Source organism: Gavialis gangeticus, unplaced genomic scaffold (genome assembly GCF_001723915.1).
Source record: "Gavialis gangeticus isolate Ggan-Ray unplaced genomic scaffold, GavGan_comp1, whole genome shotgun sequence".
In the NCBI taxonomy this organism is placed as follows: Eukaryota; Metazoa; Chordata; order Crocodylia; family Gavialidae; genus Gavialis; species Gavialis gangeticus.
The window spans coordinates 11446003-11455239 of NW_017729018.1; the positions used below are offsets into that span (position 1 = coordinate 11446003).

Genomic DNA, 9237 nt, shown 5'->3' on the forward strand with positions numbered 1-9237 from the left:
GCAACTTCAGTAAACGGCGGGGTAGTTTTGAATTAAATGCAGATAAGAGAATTGTCTTGGTTGAGTGGTTAGAGTACAGTGCTGTGCTCAGGAGAGCAAAAAAAAAAAAATGGGGTAATGAAAAGTGACTGGGAGCTTTGGTTCGTGGCACCTAGAATATTGCTGGTGCTCTGGCCCTGGGGGAGGGAAAGCTTTTTCTTTAAGCTCCTTGTGCGTGACTACAAACAGGCAGTCTCCAGTGCCCCTATAACCCTAAGCATTGAGCACCCAGTTAATCCTCCAAACATCCAGCACTTCCTCTGGCACTGAGGGGGAAGCATGTGATTAGGAGCTGATTCGGTGTGGACTGTAGCTTCTAGAGGTGCCAATCATCCTGAGACTGCTGCTGCCTCTCCTACCTTCTCTGTATATGTGAACAGAGACCACAGCCTTGATTTAAAACCTACTTGCTGGGGTGGGGGGTTCCTTGGCTGCTCTTGGGGCTAGAAATGACTCCTTGCAAAGCACGGATGCTTTGTCTGGCTTAGGTTCTCAGGTGGGGGCAGCTGGTCCTTCCAGATACAAAGCACACAGTGGAAGGTTATGTGCCTCTGGCCTTTTTGCACAGGGAGCTAGTCTTGCTTCATTCTCGGGCTTTCTGCATTGCTACAGAAGGCAGATGAAAAGTGCTGTCTGGTAGCACTGGGTTATATAAATGCTGGCTGCTGTGTTGCATATGCAGCACTGAATAGCATGTTAGCTGCCTGCGCTCTGCTTGTAGCAGGTTACCAACACATCGGTCCCACACACCGGGCCTAAGGGCATGACAGACTATATAGTGTGCAACAGGGAGGGGCTGCTGGGGGGACCACGCTTGCCTGCTGAATTAACCCATTGCACTTTTCTGGAGGGTGGAGTCTGGCTTTGCACTAACCCTTTGCACTAATACCTCTCCAACTCATAGCCGGCTTTATAAAGTCACCGCTGTCTCAAAAGAAACTGACTGAGGACAGCGTGGAATTGCACTGCGAGGCCATCGGGAACCCCATCCCCGAGATCCAGTGGTGGTTCGAGGGGGACGAGCCCAACGAGACCTATGCTCAGCTCTGGGACGGGGCGCGGGAGGACCGGGTCCAAATCAACGCCACCTACAACCTGCACTCCACCAGCAGCATCCGCATCGCCAACCTCACTCTCAACGACTCAGGCATCTACGAGTGCCGGGCCAGCAATGACCCCGACCGCAACCACTTGTCGAAGAGCCCCAAAATCAAGTGGATCCGTTCCCAGGCGAACGTTTTTGTCTTCGAACGTGAGTGGCCGTGCTGAGGCCTTGGCATTTGCTCAGACAGAGATGTCTTGAGTGTTATATTTTTGCCACCCTGCACCTGTCCTGTGACTTCCTGGCAACTCCCCTCACCCTCCCATCCTCACGGTAGAACTGAGAGACTCTTACCCTCCTGTGATCTCCCCCACCACCCGTGACTCCGCTCCGCAGTGGCCCTGCTCAAAAAGGGTTGTGGCCTCCCAGCCAAAAACGCCGTCCCGCAGTCCTGTCCCTTTTTGGAACCCAGACAACTCTTAGAACGCGCTGCTTGTCCCGAGACTCCTCGTTCCAAAGCTGGCTTGCAGAATTAAGGGTATTGATTCGGACCACTGCTGACCTACCAGCCCTTCCTTGCTGCTCCCATGACCAGTCTTGCTTTAAGCTCTCTGCCTTGCTAGTGATACAAGCTATGGGGGGGGGTGTTAAATTGCCTGTTCTTTAGCCTTCTGCCGATGCAACCGTTTTTGAAGCGGCCGTGTGTCTGACGTTGATCATGTGACCAGGTATTTGTGCTGTGGAAGTGACCAAATTCCCTTTGACTTACAGAGCTGAAAGTCCAATTTCTGAGCCAAAAGTTTTTTTTTTTTCTCAGTAGCAGAAACCTGGACGAATGCAGGGAAATCAAGTGATACCTTACTACCTAAGACGGTATCCTGATTCCTGGCATCTCTGGAACTGAGTGGCTGTAGCAGTCCCTCTGGATGGCTTCTAGATAACACAAACTCCAGCGGAAGAGACCTTCAGTTGGAGTTTGTTCTTGGTGCGAGGGGAAAACGAATGCCTTTCAGCCCTGTGACATGGTTTCTCTGCAGCGGGTAGGAGACTGCTTTGTTTTGTCATTTTATAGAATAATTTTACTAATGGCAACTACTTTCCCAGAGGCTTTTCTCTGAACAGAACTGTTTTCTTGAGCTGTTTGCTCAGTTGGTATGATCTTGGCTCTCCAAGCTATACAAACCCTCACTGAAGTCTTGGGGATTTTTGGGGTTTTTTTTTTTCTCCTGGCTCTTAGTGAGATAAACCCAACTTGGTTAAGTTTTTGTATGTCTTCTACTTGGACTGGTGTGAGTGTGTTGTTTGGTTTGTTTGGTTTTTGGTTTTTTTTTTTTCTCTCCCCCACCTTCAAAAAAGTTGGACTGTCATCCTCTCTCATAAGTGATGGCTCTTCAGTTGGTTAAATCATCACAGGATATAGGTGTTAATCAAGAAGCAGGGAGCTGTGCCTGGGGATTGCCAGTCAGTGTGACCTCTCTTCCATTGTGTGTTTGAGCTTTTGGCAGAGGTGGCTTGTGTTTTGCTGCAACCACTCCTGAGGCTCCAGGCAGTCTAGGATTGGCGAGGGAATGGGTGGGGGGTGATTCCTCCCATTGGGGTGGAGGACTAGGGGGGTATCTACCAAAGAATCACGCTGGGCAGACAGTTCTTGAGACCTGCTTCTGATGTCCTTTTGCTGGTGCCATCTCTCCTCGGAAAAACTGGTCGCTGGGTGCAGAGCTGCTGAAACAGTGATGCAGATCTCTTTGCTTAAGGTCCTGAGGCAGGTGCAGCTGCTGACCAGTCCTGTGAATGACTCTGTGCTTGTTCCCAAACATAGATCCCGTTATAGTCACCACTCCAAACGTGACGTCTGGCTCAGATGTCCAGCTGTACTGCAACATCACTGGGGCGGCGTCTGCCATCACGGGGCATAAATGGATTAAGGAAGAAGATGTCCTCCAGTCAGATGATACCTCATCTCACCAAACTGTCTACAAGTAGGTATCTGGAGTCTGGCCTGGGACTGTCGCTGGGAAGGGCCTTCTGTCCTAAACTGGATTGACTTCTGTACAGAGCATAACATGGCTTCAGGCTCTCTGCCATGTTGTGGGTTTCGGGAATACTTTCCGCTACAGTAGACGAGGCAGGCATGTTGGATTATAGTGAGCTCTAAAGCTCACAGCAACTTGAGATGCCTGGACTGAGTTTTGGTTGGACTCTGGCGTCCTCGACTGGGCTAAGAGTCAAGGTGGGGGCATGGTACTGCAGTGAGGGACTGATTAGCTTGGGAACTGAGGAACCTGTGCATCAGTCCCATCTAGGCAACTTTCCCTCCATTGAAAGGACTGGGCTTCACTTGCTGGGGAGAACATGGTGCTTCCCAAGGTAGGCAAGGAGCCCCTTGGATGAGAGATCCTAGGAGATATTAGCTGGCCCCAGATCCCTTCCTTGCTTCTAGCATGGTGCCCTGAAGTGCTGGGTGGCTGCTCTGCTAGTTAAGGGTCAGTGCCTAAGCCTTTATTCCCAGGCTGTGGCTAAGCAGGAACCAGAATACCAGCTCCATTGTAAGGGTGCAGTGAGCTTTTCATTCCCATTAGTCAGGCCCTGTTGGCACTGGCCCAGTCAGCTGGAGAAGCATCGTGTCCTTTTATATGGCACAGCCGACGTGCACCTCTCCCCATAGCAACAGGGAGCTGAACGAGGATTAAAGTATTTATAACCCAGCCTCCTTCGTGTGACCTCAATTCCCATGCTCAGAAGGGGGAAGCTCCATGTGCAGCAGAATGGACAAGCACCCCATTGTGTCCTGGCAGGCGGGGTGCCCAGTCTGCCCTGCTGTGGGGACCACTGCCCTGCAGCTTCCCAGCACGTACCAGGTTCTGCTAAAACCGGCCACAGCAAACCTTCGTGCTCTGGGATCAGGCTGTTACTTCATGCTGATCCTTAAAGCCACTACATAGCGCCATGTGCCTCCTACCCAGCATGGGCCTTCCCAAATGGGAGTTGTTCTACCACTCGCCTCATTGACTTCTTTTTTTTTCTCCTTGTTCCCCATTTTCTGATAACCACCCGGAGCCTCGAAGCCTGGGTTAATGGCTTCTCTTGTTACCAAGGGTACTGCCAACATCTGCCTCCCATCAGAAGTGAAGTTTTGCTCTGCCCAGTGGTCAGTGTTGTTTGGAGTCCCTGCTGCTGTATGGAGGGGGCATGTAGAGGGATTCTGTCTGTTTGGGGTTGGCAAGTCCTGCCCATGCATTCGTGGGGTCTTGATAACCACGCTTTCAGAACCAGGTCTGGTCATTTGTGCCCTCTGGCAGGGAAAAGGGATGGGCAGGTGTATTGGCTCTTTGGCTCATAGCACCCAGAATTCTTGGATGTGTAGGCCTTAGGAGAAACCAAGCTTTGTTCCTACCTTTTGGGAAGCAAAGGGGTACAAAGCAGATGTGTGCTTGATGTCAATGCACCACTGACCAAGCCTAGTGATGGTTGGGCTGCCTTTACCACACGACACCGATTTCCAAAGTCAGCCTGGTGTCCAGTTCCCTAACACCAACAACTATCAGACATCTCTGGTGCACCATTCTGCTTAAGCGGGAAAGTTGGCCCCTTTTGATAGGAAGCTGGGTTGATCTCCCTCCTGCTCGTGGGCCAGAGCTTGGGACTGTGGAGTCTCCTGCTGCTGCTTGGGTGCGAGTCTGTTGCATGTTCACATCTCTGCTCCTCTCTGTCTCGTTGCAGTCTAAATGAGGTGAATACCGACACCTCTGGGGAGTACGTGTGCCAGTTCCTGACCAACCCGCCTGCAGAAGGGATTGTGTTTGTGACAGGTAATGTCTAGTGCCTCCTTGGAGCTAGGGAGGAGGGAGAGACTGGACTCTATCCAACAGTTTTGTCCATCATGCTAAGAGCCACTTCCAGCAGCAAGTGGGAGATGAAGGGAAAGGGTCTCTTCCTACTGGCCTCCTCTGATGGGCTCTTGGGACTTGAGGTAGGTACCTCCAAGCCTTCAGAGTGCCGCAACTGCAGGGGGGAGGCTATGGAGTGGCTCAGTTCAAAGCCCCCCAAGCCACCCTCCTGCTCTGGAAGCAGCCCAAGTGCTTGCTCAAAAATGCTGGACTTCTTGAAAGAGTGAAAAGAAGCAATAGGCTTCTCAGACTTTGGGACCAGGCTTTTGTGTGTGTGGGGGGGGGGGGGGCCTTGCCTGGAAGGCTGGCTGGCATTCTACCTTCAGCCATCCAAATCCCATGTCCCACATGTCTCCATACAGTTAAGCCACACGTGCTGGCATACAAGAAGTCTGAGCATGGGAACGAAGGCGACACAGGGGTGCTGGTATGCAAATGCAACTCGTATCCTTCAGTCACTGAGTGGACCTGGTACAAGAAGGAGAATGACCACTACATGGTGAGTCTGTTGCCAGGAGCCTGCTTGCCAAAAGAGACAGGTGGGCAATTTATTCCTCCTCTGCAGCAATAGTCCCTGGAGTGGGAAACCGTATGGTGAGGCAAGGCTGAGCCTGGGAGGAGCTGCCCCTAACTGCTCCCGGCTTCCCCCTCTAGCCCATTGTCAACAGCACTGAGGGTCGGTTCTTCATCAAGTCCTCTGGCAACAGGACGGAGCTGCGTATCGTCCCCCTGGATATTGAGAAGGATCCAGGCGAGTACATCTGTAACGGCACCAACGAGGTGGGCCAGGACGGTGCCACGGTGAGCCTACGGGTCCGCAGCCGCCTGGCCGCGCTCTGGCCCTTCCTGGGCATCGTGGCTGAGGTGCTGGTTCTCGTCACCATCATCTTTATCTACGAGAAGAGGAGAAAGCCGGATGAAGTCCTGGATGGTAAGAGGCACCGGGGGCCAACTTAGCCTGGGGCTAGGAGCAGAGTCCAGCTTGGGGACCCTGGAATATGTGGGTTGAACAGCTTTGCCAGCTGAGTTCCCTGGGTAGGAGTTGGGGTGCCCTGTTCTTTGTCTCTAATAATTCCCATCTGTTCCAAGTGCCTTCTGTCCCAACCAGTGGTAGATGCGCCTCCCCTTAAGGGCTTCACTGGCTGGTAGAAGAATACAGCTCTTGAGCTAAGCCAAAAGGGTGGGAGTGAGGACGTTGCTTTGCTAATGCAAGTGTGGCCTATGGGAATTGGCTCTGTATGGGGGACAGCAGCTTGGCGACGATGGAGAAACCCTGACAAGCTCCTGTCAAGGGGATTACAGGCCCACTGAAGTGCTGGAAGCCAAGCCCTGCATTTGGTGGCAGTCTGGGCCTGTCTTGGAAAAGGTGCCTCAGTTCTGGGCTCTGACCCAGTGTTGCAGGACCCCAAGTGCGAGCTAGTCTGAATATTGTTTCCATGTTTGTTGGGTGGGGAGTAGAGCAGGCTCGTGGGAGGGGGGGCAGTGTTCCCTCCCTGCCCTCCGGGAAGGAGAAAGGTGCACCAATGTGTAGGTTCAGTGTCCTTGCTGGCATTATCTCTCCGCTCTCTTCCCTCCTCTGCTGCTGGGTGGTACCTCGCACGGTAAGTGGAAGAGCTGGCTCCAGCTGTCGTCCTGCATCTGTCCTCACCAGCAGTCAAATCTGTCAGGCACCCGTGGTGGCCCCATTGCACACAATCTGGGTCACCCAGTTGACACATGGCTCTGTGGAAACAGTGGCCTAGAGTCCTGTTCCTGTTAGATCACAGTGTGCTGGTGAGAGGTCTGAGCACCCCGACTGACTGACAGCAGAGGGGTCTACCCCTCGCTCTGGTGCTGTCTGTAGAGCCAGTGCATGGTGTGCTGTGAGTCTTTGGCTTTGGCAGAACATAATGGGCACAATATGCCTTGGGAACTTCAAGCTCCCCGTCTCTCCCGCATCCTTTGCTTTCTTGAAGGTCTCCTGCCTGGATTAATGGTTGTTGGTCTCAATTTAATCAGGTTGCAGCCCTTAAGATGGGAAGTAACGAATTGCAGCTTGCCTGCTGACTTGCGTGGCCGGGGCAGGCTCCGTGGCTTGGTTCTGCTTTGAGAGAATATAGTGGGAGGGGAACAAGCTGGAGTGTGTCTGGCATGCTGGGAAAGCAGAGGCATCTTGCACCCAGGCCTGAGTGGAGGACTTGGCAGGGACCCCATGACAGCCCTTTTAAGAGAGGCAAGATCTGCGTTAGGCACAAGGAGAAAGTGCTGGGCTGCTCTTCTCCCTGGCAGCTAAGCGCGCTATGTGCTAGGACGGGCAAGCCGGGAATAGTCACGTGCTTGTGCTGCTTCTGTCTCAACATCCCACTGTACGAAGGGGATTGTGTGGGGGACTACAAGAGTTCTTCGGGACTGTGATTCTGCGTCGAGGAGGGGTGATGCAGGATTTCCCGGAGACGCTTCCTGATGGTTTCTTCTCCTTCTTTGCACGCTGCTGCATACCCAAAGATGACGATGGAGGATCTGCACCGCTGTGAGTACCTTGTTTTCCTGCCATCTGCTGACACAGGTGGCTGCTTGGCATAAACACTAGCCTGTGCCAGGGGAGTGTAGTGGCTTCTATAACCCATAGCCCTAAAGTCCTACTTGTGCTGGCTCTGGGAACAGTGCAAGGGAATAGCCAGAGAGGTGATGGAATTGCCATCCTTAAGACCTGGCTCGACAAAGCCTTGGCTGGAATGATCTAGTTGGGGTTGGACTAAATGACCTCTTGATCCCTTCCAGCCCTAATTTTCTACAATCTCAGCTGTTCCTTTCTTCCAGGCTCTCCCTGGGTGGGGAGGGTTGTCACCTTATCCCACCCTGTCAGTGAAGCAGGGTGGGAGTTGACTGGCAGAGAAATGTCTTTGTTCTCACGGCCTTCTCTTCCTCCAGGAAAAGCAATGCCACAAATCACAAGGACAAGAATGTCCGCCAGAGGAACGCTAACTAAGAGTGGGCAGGCAGGTGAGTTGTGGTGGCTGCAGGGAACAGTAGCGGGGGCTTCTTCCTCCCACCCAGTGCCCAGCCTTTGGCTTTGTTGGCTGTTTTAAGCCACTCTCCAAAGTACATGTGACCCCAGTGCTGGGGGTTGCCATAGGTTCTTAACTTGCAGGCTTCAAGGTGGACGTGAGCCTGGGGAAGGGTGGGGGGTGAAGAATCCTTCCTTTAGCACAAAGCCCCTTCCAAGGAAGTGGCTGTGGTCTTATGGTGTGTATCTGGGAAGCTAAGAGGCTTGAAAGAATAGCTTTCCCCCCCCACCCCCCTTATCTTGGGACCTAATAAAGCAGAAAGCAAGATATTGGAAACCATGACTTGGGACTGACAGGGCTGATGGAAAGTGGTAGAAGAGGTGTGTTCATAGCACCTGGGCTGGACATGGGGGGGCGGGGTGCACGGGCTAGATACCTTTTGGGGCAGACTGTTCCCATCTTGGCCTTTGGGGTGGGCAGGTAGAAGGATTCCTCACCATTTTTGCCGGGGTCAGGAGTGTGAAACCTGAGCCAGGGACAAAGCCCCTAGCTCAGCGGTACAGTCCGAATTGCTGGCAGGGCTGGAAGTAGAGTGCCAAGGCAGTCCCCTCCATCTCAAGGCAGCCTTCCCTTTCTCCATGTCTCTCAGATGTCTGTAATGCCCTGCCATTGCTACTTCAGCCACGTTCTGCCTCACCTTCTGTCTTGCTCTCTCCCCACACCAGGTGATGCAGCTGACGAGCTTGCCCAGACATCCCTTCTTGTCTTGGATTTTTCTTTTTTTTTTGCGAAGTAGCCCCAGACTGCTCTAGCGCATCCTTGGGACTCCACCACCGCACATGGGGAAGAAACGCACTGCAGTTGTAAATTCTCAAACACACTTTTGTAGTATTTTAAAGAGAAGAGTTGTGGGAGGGTATCTTTTTTGTTTGTTAGCTTTTGTGTCCCTCTTTTCTACCCCTAACTCAACCCCTTCTGCTGGTAGTCTTGATCACTTGTTCTAGATCTCAGTGTTTTGTTGGAAAGAGGGGAGCAAGGGTGCCAGCTGCTGTCCTGTTGGCTTTCTGCATTGTGCAGAGCTAGTGGGGAAGAGCTGAGACTATGGGTGCTGCACCTTTTTTCCCTTGACATTTCCCCAAGATAGGGGTGGGGGATGAACCCACACGAGGAACTAATAAGGCAGGAAGCAAGGTAGCAACCAGGCAAGCATGCATCTCTCCAGCTGTGGCTCATGTGCCCAGTGTTCCCAATACACACACCCACCCCCCCACCCCCGGTCCAG

At 52.7% G+C, this 9237-nt stretch overlaps 1 protein-coding gene across 1 annotated transcript in view; it reads left to right on the top strand.

Annotated features, from left to right (window-relative positions):
* Positions 1-8988, top strand: part of BSG (basigin (Ok blood group)) — a 25974-nt gene extending 16986 nt beyond the window's left edge. The window contains exons 2-8 of the mRNA XM_019513506.1: positions 2901-3060; positions 4802-4890; positions 5331-5467; positions 5623-5899; positions 7453-7477; positions 7879-7951; positions 8678-8988. Coding sequence (XP_019369051.1) covers positions 2901-3060; positions 4802-4890; positions 5331-5467; positions 5623-5899; positions 7453-7477; positions 7879-7936 — 746 coding nt within the window. The 3' untranslated portion in view covers positions 7937-7951; positions 8678-8988. The remainder of the gene's footprint in view (positions 1-2900; positions 3061-4801; positions 4891-5330; positions 5468-5622; positions 5900-7452; positions 7478-7878; positions 7952-8677) is intronic.
* The last annotated feature ends 249 nt before the right edge of the window (positions 8989-9237 follow it).